We start from the raw sequence: 18,761 nt of genomic DNA, 5'->3' as shown, positions 1-18,761 counted from the left end.
TTGGATATAAAAACTATACATACATGTGCATATATGCCTATATTACATATACTTTTACTTGTAGCCTACTTTTGGCACTGAAGTATTGCCCAAGAAATACTTGAGTAAAAGCCTAATGTATCTGATATTAAATACTTAAGTACTATTTACATGGTTGACTTTCACTTGACCAAGTGATATTTCAACATGGTGTCATACGGTAACTTAAGGGTACTTTTTACTCCACTTAAAAGTAAGAAGATCACATTTTTAAATATGTGATTATTTAATTGACCAACAATTCTTCTGCGCACCATCAGAGCAGCTTTTCCTCTATCTCTTGTCATCCAAATGTGTACTGACCCTCAAACAAAAGGGGTGAAGGAGTTCAGACAGTGATTTTGGAGTTTCGAATGAGGGATGAAGGATGAAGCGTCCCTAATGAAGGCAGCCTATCAGCTCCGTCCTCCCGTCCTCCTCGCTGCTGATTGGCTGACTCGTGGAGGAAGAGGATGTCGGGACAGCAAAGATGTCCGCGCTCATTTGAAAACCTGCTGTAGCCAAATCCACAGTTTGGCACCTAATACGAGACGTTTTAATGTCGGCACTGGTGACGACGCTGTGCTCAAACAAGGATCATACAAAGGAAAGAAAAGGACTCCGCGACAAGAGCCAGACTTTTCCTTATTATCAGGTTAGCAGCTAAACGTCTCCCGGCAACTGACAGCTAGCTGAAGCTAATATTAGCTAGCGTGCTAATCAAGTCAGGGGAAACAACGGTACTCAACGGTAGTTTAGCGTTAGCTTGCTAAAGCTGAAGAGTACTGTATGGCTAGCCTCTTAAATGCAGCGGTCAACAAGTTTATTTATTTAACTTATAGCATCACAGTCGCTGTCAGGTACTGAGTTTTTGTTTTACAGACAGTTATTTAGTTGAAATTTCCTAGCTAACTGCTAGCACGTAGCGCCTGTCAGTCAACAATAGCATGTAACAGGAGAAATTAACTTATATTGAAAGTTGTCTTATTGTAACGTTGCTTTAAACAATATTACAACAAGTTGTCAGGGATAACGTTACAACTACAACTCACTTAAAGGCCGGTTTGAGCTAACTTAGTGATATGAGAAATTAGATTACAGCCACAAATTAACGTTATTATGAAAACATTCACTTGATGGCTACATGTCGAATCTGTTCACTTCATCAAGTTATTATAATGAAAATGTGTATTCTTTTCTATTTTGAAGAGCAAACCTTACCCCCTCAGGTACAACTTCAAAATTCAGTTGCACAGTTTGACAACCACTGTCTTAACAGTTACACACATTTTCTCTTTTAGTTCTATGAATTTAAGGCTATTTTTGTGAAATGATCCTCTCAAACATTTAAGTTTGGATCCTTTTTAAGTTTCAGTTTTACCCTCTTGTGTGTCATTCTTTGGGGAAACTTTACTGTATCTTGCTCAGTCCAGTGAAAACCTTGCTGTCACCCAGTGTATACTGTCATGTTTTTGAGAAGAAGTTTTTTATTTGAGCATGTTGACATGAATACAGACTCACACTTACGACTATATAGCTAAATAGATATATGCTATATTAGGTCGTAACATGCTCTTTTTTTGTTTTCTTGAACATGTATATAAAATAACGTCACACTGCAATACTTACAAAGAGTTATAGACGAAAGAAAAGAGACAAAATACAGAGGGACATGAAGATGCATTAATAGATAGCCCCTATGCCTCCCCTTTACATGTTTGACTGTGGGTGGAAGGGCAGCACAAACATTGGAAATGTTATCGAAATCATATAGTCAAGTGCAATCCAAATTTCAGAAGCTGCAATCTTTTGGTAAAGGGTTGCCATTCAAATCTTGTTCTCCATAGTTAAGAAAACGCATTTTCATACAGACCTTAACAAATGTCACATAACCGTTATTTTGATAAATTGTGTCACTAAAAGAATTATTCCCACCTATAGTGAAGTAATTGTAACTAATGGTGTGAGCAAGTCAGCACAGTATCGTCAAAGCATTCTGTTACAGATTTACAATGCAAGTTTGATAATTTAGCTATTATTCTATTCTTAACATTTTTTACAATGCTTGTTATATGTATAGCTCTAGATTTCTCTTATGGCATAGATAGTCCTGTTACATTCTAAATGATCTTATATATATATATGTCCAACAGTTAATGTCCCTGGTAGAATATGTCAAACCCATCAGATTGCGCTGTGGCCATTAAATTCAAATAAGTTTCTCCCTCATTTCTTAACATTTCTCTGTTTTCCTCATCTGATTCTGTCCTTAGAAATAATGCTGATATCTGGAACTCATGTCGGAAGTCGTGTATGAAGAGACAGCCACGATGATCGCAGCAGGGGAATTGCAGTCGTTTGTCCCGTTCGGCCGCGAGCACTGCAGGAACCATCCAAATGCCTTTAACCTGCAGCTCAGAGAGCTCCAGCCTGCCTCCGAGCTGTGGTCGTCAGACGGTGCCGCTGGCCTGGTGGGGTCCCTGCAGGAAGTCAGTCTGCAGGAACGAGAGAAGGTGAGATTGCTGGCATTACATGGCTTTGAGTGCACTAAAATTCCGCTGGTGTAATCAATTCTTTTTGTACCACAGTAGGTATTGCTGAAAATATTATTTTTCATGGCACTAAAAGTATTTGACTGGTTAAAGTAATGTTTCAAAGTAAAACACCTACATATAGCACGGTAAACTTTGTATTTTTAATCGTCCCTCGTTGTTTTGACCTGATGGATATGTTTTGATTGACAGGAATGCTGGCAGCTCAGGAAAGGCTGCATGGGCGTCAGAGAGGAAGATGTGGAGTTTGAAGAGGAGCTCTACACAGCAGGAACTGTGGTCGTTTGGAGCCAGGGCAGTCGGACCCAGGCCTCCAACGTTTACAAGGCCTTCACCGTTGACAGCCCAGTGCAGCAGGTCGGTTACTGAATGCTGTTGTAGACTGTAAGCTACCATGATGCCATTCTCAAGCATTGTGTCAAGGTGTCTCTTTTATAAAACACTCTTTTATAAGCATACTGGAAATTGACATGATTTATATTGTTCTGTCTTTCAAGCAAAACATTTCTAGGAGCTGACATTGTCTTTTTTTCTGTCTGTAGGCCTTATGGTGTAACTTTGCTGTTCCTCAGAACAAGAAAGACGGTACTCTATGATTTAAAACCACTTGTTTTAAGTTATCAGCTATTTTACATTGCAGTTCAAGGTAATAAAGAAATATCTCTGATGTTGTTTTGCAGAGGAGGAAGTGGAGCAGACAGTGTGTATCGTCCAGGGTAGCTGTGTCAATGTTCACACTGTCACCGGGAAGGATTTCATCTCACCCCTACCCTTCCAGGTGAGAGCGTGATAGGAGTTGATACTTCTAGAGAAATTCAAAAAGATCTGTTCAATTCAGCCAGCTGATCCACCAACTTTGATCTTATTCCTCTCTTGTCACTTTTGCTTTTACTTTTGTGAAACTTCCAAACATAACAAACGACTCTCTAATTTTCAAGGTGTAACATCAGTGAGTGTATTTAAACTGTCATGTTCACTGAGTTTAATATTTCACTGAGTAAAAATTCCCTAGCTGTATCTTTCCACATGAATGGTTGCTGCTTTTTGTGTTAATGTGTGCGTGTGTTTATGTGTCCACGTGCAAGTGAGCGTTAGTCAGTTTAGTGATATTCCTCAGGGCTGAACCATTGTCTGGCCACCCAATGATAATGGACACTTTGGATTGCTGACAGTGGGAATGAACCTCATCAATATTAGCTGCATGTGTGAGATATCTCTGCTTGTGTTTGTGCACTTACTGATGTTTTTTTCCACATGCATGGCATGAAAGTATTTGTACGTGATACGTTAAAAGATGTCTCCCCTGTCTGTGTCTTCCCTAGGTCTCAAATGTCTGGGCAACCAAGTTTGGACTCTTGTTAGAGCGAAAAAACGCCGCAACTGACGCCCAACTTGGCCCCCCTGGGTACATTCTAACACTACACACTCATATGCATGTGTGCACACAAGCACACGACACACAGATCAAAAAACCCATGTAGAGTGAGGCAGTTACACACAAAAAAGTGCAAACCCTAAACAAAAGACAGTCATGTACACATACATACACAACATTGTCATTTGGCAGGCAACTGAGGTACTGTGCTGTTTTTCTTTACAGGGAACCTCTGCCCACAGTATTCAGCATGTTGCATCCACTAGACGAGATTGCACCAGTAGTGTGTAAACCTACGGGTATGGCACACACACACACACACACACACACACACACTTACCCATTCTCGTTTTTCTCCTCTTTGTCTGTATAATTGCCATTTTTGATCTGATTCTGTCCGTGTGTGTTTTTTCCAGGTCTGTTTGAAGGCTCCCGTGTGCAGTATGCTTCTGACTCAACCATGAAGATAGTGTTCAGCTGCTCTCAGCCTTCTCTCATTGTCTCCTATGACACTCTACAGGGAATACACTCCGTCTGGGCATTGCGCAAGGTCACGCCTGATGTGAGTGATCACACAGACACATACACAAACAAACAAAAACATAGTCTACCTGTGCCTAACCTCAAGCCTTTCATTACCATCAGGAGCGCTCTTCAGTCCTGCGGTGTGCAGCAGATCCTTGTGGCACACCGCTGGGTCTCATGGCATCGGGCTTTCTGACCTCCCACCTCCGCAATATCTCCCGCCTAGATTCCCCCGGCGGCAGTGGGGCAATAGGCTTCGGCCCTGTAACTGGAACAAGGTAATGAAAGTGAATGATCCTCAAATATGAGCATTTCCTTGTCATATATGTTAGTAAACCTATTATCATTGTGTTTTGGACAGTAGTTTGAAGACATCTTGCACTGTGGAAAATTAAGATAAAGCGATTCATTCAGTTACAGGCCTACATTCAAATCAGTTTACATATAAGGTCCTTTAAGATCTAAGTCAAAAGTAAAACAAAGTTGAGAAATCAACATCAATAGCAGACCAACAGAATGTGTAAATGAAATACAAACTTAAGGCTGACGGCCACTGACATGTATAAAATGAAGACAAGCAACTTTTATAGATGAGAGATAAATCAAGTACCGAGAATAATAACTAAATTATTTTTATTTTGCATATTAAATGTGATAAAATTTGATCCTTGTAAACATCTCTGGTCCCGTGCTTTGGTCTGATCTCCCCCTCGGGTCTCTGCTTATATGTAGTTGTGCAGTTGGCACCAGCTCTCCGCTTCACTACAGTGCTCTGCACAGCCACCAGAGTAGGATGACGACATCTTCACCAGGATTACACTCCCGTATTCACTCCCCAAGTATATCCAACATGGCTGCCCTCAGGTAAGTAGAGGGACTTATTGATTTGTTCTTTTTTAAATGAACAATCCAGGAAACATATCCGTGACGCAGATGGATATGGTGTGAAGTGATTATAATGATTATAATAATAACATTTACGGGATGCTAATTTAGCTACATTTCTATAAATTGCTAAAATCAAATGTAAACAAGTAAACTTGGATTAGGCACAGGATTTGCAAGTTTTTTGCTTAAACTTTTCTGTTTAAAAGCAATTTAGCCCATGAAATTACAAGAAAAATTCAAGTTTACACTAAGCAGTTGGCAAAAAGAGCATATGATTCAAACAGAGAGCCACCGATTGAAACAATCCTTCTCAGTGTAAAACATTTTTTCTTTTCTATCCAAAGTCGTGCCCACTCTCCAGGCATGGCGGCTCCCTCCTTTTCAGGTGCGGCTCGCTTCAACACTTCTTTCTACAGCCCATCTCCCAGGGGGCACCATGGCTTGCTACCCTCACCCAACAGCACGGTCAACGAGACGATGCTGGTGCCGGAGATGGAGCCCATCGTGCCCGACCTCTGCATGGAGCAGCTGTGGAGCGAGACCATCACAGCTGGCTGTCATAGGTAAATTCCAACAAGTTCAGTAATGCGAGGCTACACAGCTTTTTTGTTTATATTAGCATCTGAATTTAAAGACACACGTCTTAGTTGACTTGTTAGTAAATACCACTTTATCTACAATTAATCAAATGTTACTGACTTGAAAAAGGTTCTTGAACACTTGTGGCTCAAAAGTTACTCTAATATTATTTCTTATTCTCATATAAGCTTGATGCGCCTTGCAGTGATTAAAAATGTGAATTTATTCTCAAAAAGTTTTTGAAATTGGCCGTCTTTTGTTGCTGTGCTTGTATCACATGAATCTTCCCCTTTTTGCGCCTGCAGGGAGATGAGCAGCCAGGCATCTAAAGTTTTCCTGACCTCTGACCTCTGTGAGAATTGCTACCTCTGTTTCCTGGTGGAGTCTCACCAAGAGCTCAGGTCAATAAACATGCACAATGAATGCTTGACACAGACTCAACTAGCATGCACATGCTTACATCTATGGAAACTATGACACCCTTAAAGTCCATGAAAGGGTTGAACTAAAGTCTTAAAGAGCATCATGACTGTTACCAAACAGACTTTATGGAAACATTGATCACTTACACATGTAACTTACCAGATAAATCAGTAGGAAATAGTTTGAATGTAACTCTGTTTAGAACTTTTCTCTCTACACCTGATTTTGCGATAACATCTTTTTTATTGTCTCCACAGATGTGTGAAATTTATTGAGAGCAACGATACATCTCAGCTCATCTTTGCTTCCGTGACAACCATCCCTGCCAAGGATGCAGAGCCACTGCAGGTAGCTTACAAAACCTCAGATTCACAGAGAGTAGCGAAAGTTAGTGACAGTAAGATTCCTGATGTCCAGTATGTCATTGTATTGTACTCTCAGTAGCAACTTTTTAGGTACACCTGTGCAGTACTTTTCTATGATTCTCAAAACAATATTAAATTAATCTGCAGTACCTTTGATAACCTCATACTTTTGTATGAACTAGAAATGCTAGAAGTTCACAGTTTTAGCTTTTCATGGGTGAATATTTGCTGGTTTCATAGTGTTCAAGGATAGTTGATGTCGGACATCTTTGGGTTTTGGACTGAAGGTTTGACATAAAATTGTTAAAAAGAAACTGAAGTTGAGTTATCAAACAGATTTTCCACAGTGTTCCACTGTTGGTGTTTCTGTATTGTTTGACATTTTTTGTGTGCGACAGTATTGTTTAAGGTGCAGTTATTTGTTTTTCTGTTTTCTAATCTTATGTATAAAGTGAAGAGTTATTTAATATTCCTCATATAAAATTGTTGTTTTAAAGCTAATTTGAGTTTTAGTTGTAAGGACCCCAGGACAACAAGCAACCTGCTGGAAGCCATTGGGATCCTGATAATGACAGACAGAAAAACTAGGGACATTAATCAATAATAAGATAACTTGTCGGTTTCAGTCCTGGTGATTTAAAATGTTTCTGACAGTAAGACTTTGATCCTCAGAATATAGATGCCATGCTGGTTCTGGAGGCCTGTGGCAGTCTGGTTCTCTACACAGGAGTCACCAGGGTAAGACCTGGTCAGTCACAGCAGTTTGATACATAACGTAGTGTAGGCAGCAGTCAAAGATAACATTTTTGGTCTTTCCTGTTTTGGCTTCTCCTTAGGTCAGTAAGGTGTTTGTCCCTGGCCTCCTGTCACCCACCTTTAGCATGACCAACCACCTTCCTCACCTCAGCACGCCGGTGGAGAACATTAGCACGCCGGCTAACGCTGGCAGTAGGCACCTCCAAAGACTGGATGAGGTACCACCATGTCTAAACCTAATGTTCTTTATGCAGTAAAAGATTGAATGATTTGGTTGTTTTTTCTAATATGCATTTTTTTAGGTAGCAAGATTGTGTCACCTGCACATGATATAGTTAAATATATCAGTTTTCCTCCTAGCTGCGGTCCAATCTTGTTCTGTCTGAAAAACAATTTCCACAGAGTGAGATTATCTGTCACCGTAAATATGATGGCTTGATTTGATTTCCTGTTTTTACAATTATTAAATTTTGCTCCTTGAAATAATCAGGTCATAATCTTTTTTCTCTACTTTTTGCTTCACGTCTTTGTTTTTCTCCTCCCTTCCAGGCTGTGATGCCCTCACCAGTGTCTGAGCTGAGGGGTCCAAACATTAAACACCATGAAGCTTCATTCTTGGAAGATTACACTTTCCAACAAGCCATGCCCTACATACATGCCTTACGGGACGCTGTCTGCAACCGAGTCACTCTGGTAGGTTTGTGTGCGTTATCAAGAAGGCAAAATAATTATTTTGTCCTTTTGAAAATTGCTTTTAAATGTATGTTTCCTCCCGGCGTTGGAGGTTAAAAGGAGTGGTTTGATCCCTAGTTGCTTTAAATCACACCAGTTTGTAATGAAAAATGACTTGGAACGTCATCAACAAGAACCCAACCTAGAATACATTTACCATCACTTTGCTGTGATAAGTTTTCCTACAATTTCTATATGACTAAACTGCAAGGTGGAGAATAGTTGTTTCTAGTCAGTGGTGTGCGTTTTTGTGCTATAAGCCCATTAATATTTGTAACTGAAAGCCACAAAGGACTGAGTGAATGTTTATCCGTATGTTTCTTCCTCCTGGGTCAGTCCTGTCAGACCTGACTCTACAGAATGCACACATTAATTGAATGGAAACCACCCTGTGTAAAACATTGTCTGCAGGTTCCTTCTCTTCTGACACACTACCTCTGTTCATTGATTTTCTCCTTGACCCCTTGATGTGTCAATCTGAAGACTAATTGTTTGCTTGCTGGAGTTTTCAAAGCACCAGCTGCTCTCTGTATGTTGTCAAGTTGACAGTTTATTTTCATATCAGGGTTTTTTTCCCCCCCGTCAGTTCTGCAGTGCTGTGAAACCCTGCTTGAGAAAATCTGACATTAGAATAACAAGATGTTGTGGTCAAGCATCCATAAGGAACTACTGGCAGCTATGACTGTTGTTTAGATGTGACGACCAGACAGAGAAGGGACTATTCATATGAAAACAACAATGGCAGCTTAAGAGGTTAGCCTAGCTTCTATAGCATCAGTTATACCAGAAATGGAGAGTATGTTTAGTTGAAAGAAGAGCAAGGAATGGTACTGAAGGCAAGAGCCTTCTCCCGACTGCCTGCAGCGAGAGTTGGGTTTACCCAGTGGTTCCAGTGGTGGTCGTTCTCTCCTTCTGTTAATCTGATTGGTTGAAGTTAGTGGTGATAGTTGAATGTTTTTTCCAGTCACCTGCCAAGTACTTTTTTAAAGGACCTACCATTTTCTAAGGGTTTCTGCCTGGTAGGGGTGCACCGATCCGATTAAGATCAGATATTGGCTCTGATGTTGACAAAATTGCTGGAAAAATTTACAGATCCACTGGCCGATCCCCTTCCTCCGTCGCAGCACAACCTACGTCATTCGTCAGCAGCAAGTGTGTCGCATGCTGGAAGAGTTGAGTTAACCGTTAAGCACCATCGAGATGTGTTTCACGCTTACCATGCCAACTAGTTTGATGGCTGTTTGCAATGTCTGCAAAGTAAATGTTTCGAGGGATGGTGGTAGTAGTACAATACTGCCAATTTAATCAAGCACATCCAAAAGCACCATGCCAAGGTGCATGCCGAATTCCAGCAGCTCAACAAAAACAAAGGAGCATGAGACAGTACAGCCCAGCAACTAATTAGGCAGATGCAATTTAACGACACGAAAAGTTTCCGACGGAAAGCTTGAAAGCATTGGCAATAACACAGAAAGTTTTAGAATTCATTGTTTTAGATGCTCAACCAATGTCAGTTGTTGAAGATGAGGGCCTCTGTCGCCCACTGGAACACTTAGAGCCAAGGTACTCTCTTCCATCGCGCAAGTATTTTTCAGAGACTGGCCTACAGTTTATTAATAATTCAACAATGTTATGGGATCAGCATCGGGTATCGACAGATACACATAGCTCAGGCATCGGTATCCGTATCGGGACTGAAAAAGTCAGATCGGTTCATCCCTACTGTCTGGTGTACATGAAGACAATGAATCCTATCAAACACCAATTTATTTTTCTATTAAACTGGATTTTTGTTTGTCTGTCAAGGTATTTAATCACTGTGTGGTAGACAAATAATTTTTTTTACAGCAGACATTTTTACCTTTTGCAGTAGGAAGAGCACATATTTAAATAATAAGATTTTTGATGGCTGAATCCCATTTCACAGGTTCAGTTTGAGGGTCTTGGTAATTGTGCATGCTGCCAGGGCCACTTGAACAGAATAGTGCCAGCGTTCATTCCGTTGGTCACAACCGTGCTTTCCTACATTAACTTGTCAAAATGACTGCTGTTTCTTATTAAAAGCAATAATTTGCTTTAGCACTAAAGTCTTAGAGCTGATCCAGATGTTTTGAACCTGAAGAGTGTGAATTGAATTTGTGCACAATCCTTCTCTCTAGGAACTAAGCAGTGGCACGATGCTGAGGATTTCAATCCCAGAGATTGCTACCTCAGAGCTAGGTGAGAAAAAACAAATACAACATTTTCAATTTCATTTCATTTTCAATACTGTGTGCAGCTTACGTTTAGGACGAGGTATGCAGCTTTTATTTTTTGATAAATAATGCTTCCTGCTTTTGAAATGTGTAGGTTTTTAAGTGAGCCAGACAGACAGACTACACACACACACACACACACACACACACACACACACACACACACACACACACACACACACACACACACACACACACACACACACACACACACAGATGGCTGAGTCAGAGCAGTTAGGTCCTGAAAATTAGGTTTGAGAGCTGCCCTACGTTACACAGTGACACATAATCTTGATGTATTGAGGATGCCATTACAAGACACATTCACGTGCACACAAACATACGCACACTCGCACGCTGCTTCCCACTGATAATGATTAAGCCACTACATTAGTGAGGTTACTATGTGAAACTCTGATAGAAAAATCTGTCACACATGATAAAAAAAACATTTTCTTGTTTCCATTCCTTTTCAGATCTTTTAGTTAATCTTTCTTCCTAATTATCAGTGGCAAACATGTAATATTAACCTTTTAGCACATGAAAAATGATTAACTATTGTGTTGGAACCAAACCTTTCTTTTACTCGGGTCGAATAATGCCTTGACACTGGAAAGTGGGAATACCCTTTTGCCATTTCTCTGTAATCTCATACGCGGACCGCATTATTTGAACAGAGCTCCACAGGATAGATGATAAAATTGTTCCACAAATCAATTCAATATTTTCACTCAAGTTTTGATTTGATTATTTTTTTAGTATTTTCTTTAAAAGCAGTGAATGCTTAATTTCATTAACTTCATTAATTTCAGCTTCTGTAATTCTGTTTTCTGAAACAAATGTGATTCAGCCTCCTCAACAAGGTGATGCCACCTCCTGATTGAGTGAACACGATAGTCAGTCTAACTCTAACATTCCAAGATTCCAATTACATTTACATTTTTTAAGATAGAACAAACAGACAAAATGTATCTTTTAATCCACATAAAACCTCTCTTTGCTAATCATATCCTGATGGATGAATATCTGGTTAAATGTCATGATGTTTAAAACACTAGCAGTCTTGTCAGTGATGGTATCTGATAGTCAAACCTTTTAACTAAGACTGTAGGTCTGTAAAGTTTTGTTCCTCCATATTTTCCATAGTAAAAAAGTCTGTTTTGCTGCTAAATTGGGCAGCTTGAAATGAACGGAATGACTCACTGCAGACGCTGGACAAAAAGCTTTAACTACAGCCCTGTGTTTATGTATCCTTAGTCAAAACAAGCTGATGACCAAGTACTTAGAAATAATTGATATACATTACAGTGACAATGTATTTTATTTTCACGCTAGTTAAAGTAGAAGTCTACTGGTGGATCTTGTTTACCACCATTGAGTCCCTGGGTCAGATCTCAACAATCTGCTCTGATGATGAACCTGAGAGTTTCTAATTCTCTTCTAGTTTCTGTTAAAGCTCTTTCTTTAAAAGAAAAGAAAAAACCTTCAGCATCACTCAGGTGTGTGTATGACTCTGTCTGCATTGTGTGTCTCTACCTTTATATCTCTGCCATGCGTTTCTCCCCATTATTTAGTAATCGATCCTACAGACGAGGCTTTCTCCCTCTAATGAAATGGCATTTATCCACCTCTTCCCTGACCTTTTCCACTCTGGATGTCCAATTAAGATTGCCTGGTGACGTTGATTAGGAATCTGATTGGTCAGGGTTGTTAGAAGACACAGTAACACTAATTACTGTCGTAGTCTTGGTTCTTTTTTAATTTCCTCTTTTGTTTTCTGATGTTGAGGTGAAGATGGAAAAAAATGTCACAACAGGATGGGACTCATCAGAGCAAAACAAGGCAGTTAAATTGAATTAATTGTAATTTTGTCAAAATGTCTTACATCGAAGGGTTGATGAATGAATGGCATCTCTTAAAATGTTCTGGTCCAGCGTTCATTAATTTTTTGCCTAACTCCACTTAAACTGGTTATCTTGAGGTATCACAGCTGACCCAGAGATTCCCAGAGAACTAACAACCTTCTAGCCTTTCTTTAAACTCTGAACTAGGCTGGGTCCTCAAAATGTCTAATGTGGTCCCAAGAAATCTTCACAGTCATTGTTGTTGTTTAAAGCAATATCAGAATTTATGTTTATCTCCTTTCTGTCAATTATTCAAACATGCCAATGCGTTGAGAGTATCACTATCACAAACAATGCTTCCCTGTGATTTAATTAATCTTTGAAAATTACATTTCAAGACTTGTAGAGTCCATGAGAGTTGCATGGCATATGTACAGGTTTGGAGAAGGTGTCTTTGTTTCAGTTTAGATATCCACTGGTATGTGGGCGCGCAGGCATGCATAGCCATAGAGGCACATGCTACAAAAATCCTTGGTTAATGCAGGTATTTTCCACAGGAACAGGGAAAAGTACCAGAAATTCAGTGATCTGATTTTCAGGTATTCGACTCTAGTCGAGGCAAAAACAAGTACCAAAAGTACAATATGTGGCAACGTATTTTTTTTTTTTCAATACATAATTTTTATTATAAGAAATTCTACAGTAAAAGTACAAAAGGAAATGATGTTGGAAAAATAGGCAAGGCATTAACAAAGGTCCCTGGCAGAACTAAAACCAAGGATGTTGAGTTCATAGTCAGTGTCTTAAACCCCCATACCACAACAAAACGTACATCTTTTTTTTCGCTTCTTAACTCTTAAAATGTCATTAAAAGTCAGTTGTCTTGTTTACGGCAAAAAGTCTAAAAAAAAAAAGAAGACCTTTCCTAAAATGTCTATTGTCTCTTTTCTCCTCTTCTAGTGAGAAAATGCCTTCAGGCAATTCGTTTCATACTGCCCAAAGACGCTGCGATGAAGGTTTGTGGAATTTATTGTTGATTCTGGGAAAAAACACTAAAATAGACATGCTTGGACAAAATACAGGATGTTCGTATGGTATTTTTCACTGGTTAATAAACATATGCCAACATAGCTATTTTCTAGGTAATCAGTATATATAGAATTTCTACCCGTGTGCAGACAGACTCTACTCTCAAGAACCAATCATATAATGTAAGCAGAAGTTCTGTTTGCCATAAAATGTAACACTCATTTTAAGCCTGCATCACAAATGACTGTTATTGTTTTATTTATAATGGCGTAAATCTAATTTGATACAAACATTATCCTTTGCTGGAATAAAATAATTTAGTGATAGGTAATTTTGCTAACATTTGATTTGAAGTTGGAATATTTATAACATTCTGTAAAATCTCCACCCATATTATTATGCAGGTTTTGGTGAAGTGGTATAACATTTACAATGCCCCCGGCGGTCCCAGTGCCCATGCAGAGTGGAGCCTATTTGTCACGTGTTTCATGACACTGATGGGCTACAATACTGATCGCCTTGCCTGGACACGAAACGTGAGTTTGCTGCAGAAGTGTGCTCTATGTCATAACTTTAACTTGAATTTTTCTCGGGTCTTGACCTTGCTTTCTTTCCTCAGCTGCATTTTGAAGTGCCTCTCTCTCCAGTGATTGCAGCCAAGAAGGCTCGTCCCTCTGATGGAGGCTCTGATGAGGTGTGTGACGAATGTCTGATCTGTTGTGATGATGTTGTTGTTGATATCTAGTTAAAGACTAGAACTGATGGACTTTTAGAGCTACTTTTTTATTTTTTATCATAGCCTCAATGTTCATTTCTTAAACACATTTTATGGTGTTTAATAATGACAGAAAATGCACCTCATCTCTAAAAGATTTGGGGAAAACCCTGGAGATAAATGTTTTAATCCTATTTTAAGATTCAAAGATTTAAAGTTTAATGTTGTTGGTATATGTTGAGATAGAAGAAATATGATGATTATAATTAGATATAAAGGTAGATGACCATGAACATTTGATATAGCGGCTCTATATGCAATTAAAATGAAAATGTAATACACGCTGAAACAAATGTTGCAGTGGAAAGCCAGTCAGAAAAATGATTTAAGGTTCATCAATTCCTGTGGGTGAGAAATATTTTCATCCTTTCATTTTTGGACACAGGGAAAGCCCAGCGCTGGCGACAAACCCTATTAACCCAGGGGACAGTTTCCCCGTGTGACATAATTTTTGAAAAAACCTGCTGTCCTGCAGTCCTAAAATTAAAAATACTCTAGTAATCTGTGTTTGTGTGCTCTTTTTAGAGCAAAACATGACTGTCAAATGTCAATCTGCTGGAGGCCTTGGCTGAGCGTATGCGCGTGTGTGCGTTTGACCTGAGGAATTGCATGAGCCACATTTATATTGAAGCATGCTTTTTTTAGTCTGTGACGTCTGAGCTGTGTGTCATTCAGATGGTTGACTTAAAGTTCAGCCTCAGTTAATGCATAAAATCAACATAAAATACATTTTGATACGTATATAAGAATCATTGTAATGTCTATTTTGCTATTCTGAATCTTTATTTTCTTTTGCCCCAAACATATGACGCCTTTTATCTCTGTCAAAAAAATGCAGTACTTTGTCTTTGGGATCGGGCTGTTGGCAAATACTTACATTCATGACTCATTAGAGAAACCCACCTTTTTTACTGGTGATTTTGTCTTTGTCCTGTCTGGAAGGACTGGGAGTACCTGTTGGGTTCTCACTACCACCGTCAAATGAATTCCCAGTCAGTGTGCGGTCCATTGGAATCCAGTGGCTCCAACAATTCTCTGATCACAGATGCTGAGGGCATGTCCTCTGTAAGTAACTTAGTTTGGTTGGATTGATATATTACATGCCGTACTAATTTAATTTATTCTGCATATTTGGGTGTGACCATAATGAAAATGACACACTGTGCTTGATTGAGACATTATGTTGCATAGATTCAAATGTATATTGCTGAATGCAAACTTTGTAACCTTAATGAACATATGATTTAAAGCAGGGTGATTGTAATAGTCTGTATATGTTTAAGCAAATCATGATCTGGCAACTGAGTGTATTTAAAGGGGGAAAATGTAAGGATGTCTATTGAAAACAATCATCACCATTAATCATCAGCAACTCCAAATCCATGTCTTGATATGAAGAAAGGTTGACTTATCTCTTTTTCCTTCTCCCTCTTTCCTAGGTGTCCTCTCCATCTAGTCCATCTCTGAGGTTGGACAGTGCAGCTCCTCTCTTCCCTCACATTCCTGCTCTTTTCTACGTTCTCCATCTGCTCTATCAGGAGCTGCAGCTGGACGAGCTGCAGAGAGCAAGAGCCTCATCGCTCGTATGTCTGCTGCAACAGCTGGCCAGGTAACCACTACTTGTTATGGTTTTTATGTTGCTATTAGCTGCTAAGAGCAAAGTAAATAGCATGTGGCTGATGAAAGGTGAGCAGGTGAGTAGATTGGTTGTTTGTATTGTGCATTTATAGATTGATATTAGAACTGTAGTGCATTACTTACTAAGAGCCTTCTAAAAAACCTTAAAAAAAAAAAAACAGTGGCTTTAACACACAAGGTTACAAAACAGAGAATTGAGGGCGGCACAACAACAAAAAAATCTGCTAGTCTACTTTTCACCCAACTATGTTCAACTCTCATCATGAGAAGAGCATTTCATTGTTTTCAGTAAAAGCTTGTAATCAAGGCTCTTTGGTGATGTGTGCAGAGCAACAAACTTCAGCAGGTTGTCAAGTGACCGCTGTGATTGGTGACAATGACGATAACATAATAGGTGGAGTGGGGAGTTGAGCGCTCTTCAGAGTAATTGGCCTTTGTAGCCGAGTATGTGGGCTGTTGTGAGGTATGGTCCAAATGTTTACAGTCTTCGTGCTTTATAAGGCTGGTAACTGGTGAATGCGAAAATGATGGTCCCAATTGTTTTACAAGCCATTTTTGGGAGTGAACACATTTTTTATGCCTTTTATCAAAATGATTTGAGGAAAAAAATGGTTTTAATCCTCTTCTCACAACCTTTATTACCATTTTATGTGCTTCATATTTTTGCCCAGATTAATTTCCGATGCAGGAAATCTTTGCCCAAAGAAAAATGTCACATAAAAAGCCAAGAGATCTCCCACTCTGCAGTCCTCCATCCTAGTGCCAAAAAATTTAAATATTGCTAAATATTGATACTGACGAAACAGTTTAAATTCTAATTAGCTGAAGAATTGCAAAGTAAATAAACCTAGATGATGTTCTGGTTAACGCACAGTACACATGCCTTATTGTGGTCAGCTTTTATTGAAAACATTTCCCTCAGTGTTGTAGTAATTTCAAGGTGTTTCAAGGTATGTATTGAAGCTAGAAATTCCAGTATCGTGATAAAACTACTCCACCTAGAAAGGACTGGGTTCCTCATCAGTGATTGGGCTGCGAACCACCTACAACCCTTATTAGATGCATTGATTTATCTCACATTTGTGTTCCCACAAAGTTCTGACTTCACAGTGTACACTTACTTTTGTAATTTAAATGTAGATGTTTAAAATACTATATCAATATTTAAAAATATTTTCATGCGGTAAGAAAAGGACATTGTTTTTCTGGTCTGTAAAAGTTATAAATAGTCACAAAATTCCTTTTTTTCATGCAGATGTCTGTTCATGGCGCCTTAAATTTGGTTATATCTTACATTCAGTTCAAACCAAGTTTATTTATCCCTTTAATCTCTGCCAGTTGTTTCTGCAGCTTGCCACCTAGATCAGCAAATACAAACATAGTACAGAAAAAAACACTAACAAATGCAAAACTAAAAACAATCAGAGGCTACATAGAGAAAAGCAGGAATCAAGAAAGCCGAGGGATAAAGGATTTAGAATAATAATTAATTATACAGGCACACATATGAGCTGTTACATAGGTTCTACAAAGTTGGGTAACTGTATGCTCATTAACTATCAAACAGACATGCAGAGCTATAAATTGTGTGCGAATCGCGGCTTGGTAACAAGATTAAAATCTATTGATTATCTGATGGTAAGCAGGGAAGTAGTGACTCACAGCTGTTACTTACTCAGAGTGTGTGTTTAATTACTGTTCAAAAACAAGTTAAATGCCACAGAGGCTCTTGAGAATGTAGAGCCATTTGTAGGCTATAGTCCTGCAGCAATTTATTGTTCAGCGGGGCAGACATAGGCACAAAGAACGAACTGTTTTAAGGTCAGGTCATAAATTAAAAAAATCTAGCCTCTGACACTCTTAATGCTGTAGATATATTCAGTATTTGAGGTGTGGTGTGTTGATGTATGTGGAGTCATTATGATACAGGAATATTGATACTTATTGTAAATGTTTTGTTTTGCAGAGACCTCCAGTTGGAGGAGTATGTGGATCTGTACTGGAGAGATTACCCTTCATTAATTAGTGGCTTCAATGAGAGCTGCCTCATAGACCAGGGTAAGACGCATCTGATAGTCTAGTAATGGTATCAAGACAGGAAACAGACAAGACATGTTGTAGTGAGTAGAGAGGGCAGGATGGTCTCTTGTTGATAAAGACCGGCTCCACATTACGGAGTCTTTACGTCTGAGGTCTCTTATAGTGTACTCATAAACTGTGAGTAAAGTACTTCCATCCCTAAATTCCTTCTCATCTACTCTCCTTTCCTTGTGTCCTTCTCTGATTCCTCACCTTCTGTCTTTCTCTCCCTCCTCAGCCCTGTCCGGTCAGATTCAGCGTCCGTCCTACCTGAGGGCAGAGCCTCCCTGTGTTCTCAGCTGGCTCAGCAGCTGTCTGAGAGGGGAGGAGGTCCCGCCTTTCCCCTACCTGCCTGGCATCTGTCAGAGGACCAGGCTGCTGGTTCTGGTACGACCAAAGTTTAGTCCTCATTTTAATTGTTTGCTTGTCTGTATAGCTAACAGTCGAGGCAGAGACAGAAATGATGATTTAAAACAAGCTGGAAGAAAAAGCTAAACTCTGGCAGTTATGTGGTAGGTATCCATAGATGAAAAGGTTACAAGGACACCTAAGTAGGCAATGACAAACCAGTCCAGTGTCTGTACAGGAATGTACATGCTTCTCCCAAATAAAATGTGTCTCTCGTTCTGTTACTTGATATTCCACCCGTTTGCAGGCTTTCTGGTGAGTGTGTGAGACGGTGAGGGTAAAGAGTTCAACTTTGATTGAGACAGATAATCTGTTTGTCTTGCATGTCTGCGATTCTTTTTCTGAACATGAAGAGCAATTACACCATGGTATGGCTGGAAACGTGTACATACGTGTGTGCGTGTGCGCGTGGATAACGGAGGCGATGACGATTGTTAGACAGACAGACAGACAGATAAGAGACACAGACATATAGATGGATATTTATACCGAACAGTATATGAAAATGTCCTGACAAACT

General features: G+C 39.4%; 1 protein-coding gene across 1 annotated transcript in view; it reads left to right on the top strand.

Annotated features, from left to right (window-relative positions):
• Nucleotides 1-464: 464 nt before the first annotated feature.
• anapc1 (anaphase promoting complex subunit 1) overlaps nucleotides 465-18,761 on the top strand; it is a 46,027-nt gene continuing 27,730 nt past the window's right edge. The window contains exons 1-24 of the mRNA XM_030442449.1: nucleotides 465-673; nucleotides 2,292-2,531; nucleotides 2,763-2,927; nucleotides 3,113-3,155; nucleotides 3,251-3,348; nucleotides 3,893-3,975; nucleotides 4,171-4,244; nucleotides 4,362-4,507; nucleotides 4,591-4,748; nucleotides 5,203-5,334; nucleotides 5,703-5,921; nucleotides 6,243-6,338; nucleotides 6,618-6,708; nucleotides 7,398-7,463; nucleotides 7,562-7,699; nucleotides 8,031-8,174; nucleotides 10,373-10,433; nucleotides 13,273-13,328; nucleotides 13,746-13,877; nucleotides 13,961-14,035; nucleotides 15,059-15,181; nucleotides 15,556-15,725; nucleotides 17,721-17,812; nucleotides 18,072-18,220. Coding sequence (XP_030298309.1) covers nucleotides 2,316-2,531; nucleotides 2,763-2,927; nucleotides 3,113-3,155; nucleotides 3,251-3,348; nucleotides 3,893-3,975; nucleotides 4,171-4,244; nucleotides 4,362-4,507; nucleotides 4,591-4,748; nucleotides 5,203-5,334; nucleotides 5,703-5,921; nucleotides 6,243-6,338; nucleotides 6,618-6,708; nucleotides 7,398-7,463; nucleotides 7,562-7,699; nucleotides 8,031-8,174; nucleotides 10,373-10,433; nucleotides 13,273-13,328; nucleotides 13,746-13,877; nucleotides 13,961-14,035; nucleotides 15,059-15,181; nucleotides 15,556-15,725; nucleotides 17,721-17,812; nucleotides 18,072-18,220 — 2,727 coding nt within the window. The 5' untranslated portion in view covers nucleotides 465-673; nucleotides 2,292-2,315. The remainder of the gene's footprint in view (nucleotides 674-2,291; nucleotides 2,532-2,762; nucleotides 2,928-3,112; nucleotides 3,156-3,250; nucleotides 3,349-3,892; nucleotides 3,976-4,170; nucleotides 4,245-4,361; nucleotides 4,508-4,590; nucleotides 4,749-5,202; nucleotides 5,335-5,702; nucleotides 5,922-6,242; nucleotides 6,339-6,617; nucleotides 6,709-7,397; nucleotides 7,464-7,561; nucleotides 7,700-8,030; nucleotides 8,175-10,372; nucleotides 10,434-13,272; nucleotides 13,329-13,745; nucleotides 13,878-13,960; nucleotides 14,036-15,058; nucleotides 15,182-15,555; nucleotides 15,726-17,720; nucleotides 17,813-18,071; nucleotides 18,221-18,761) is intronic.

Source organism: Sparus aurata, chromosome 15 (assembly GCF_900880675.1).
Source record: "Sparus aurata chromosome 15, fSpaAur1.1, whole genome shotgun sequence".
NCBI lineage: Eukaryota > Metazoa > Chordata > Actinopteri > Spariformes > Sparidae > Sparus > Sparus aurata.
This window is presented reverse-complemented; position numbering and strand designations above follow the sequence as displayed.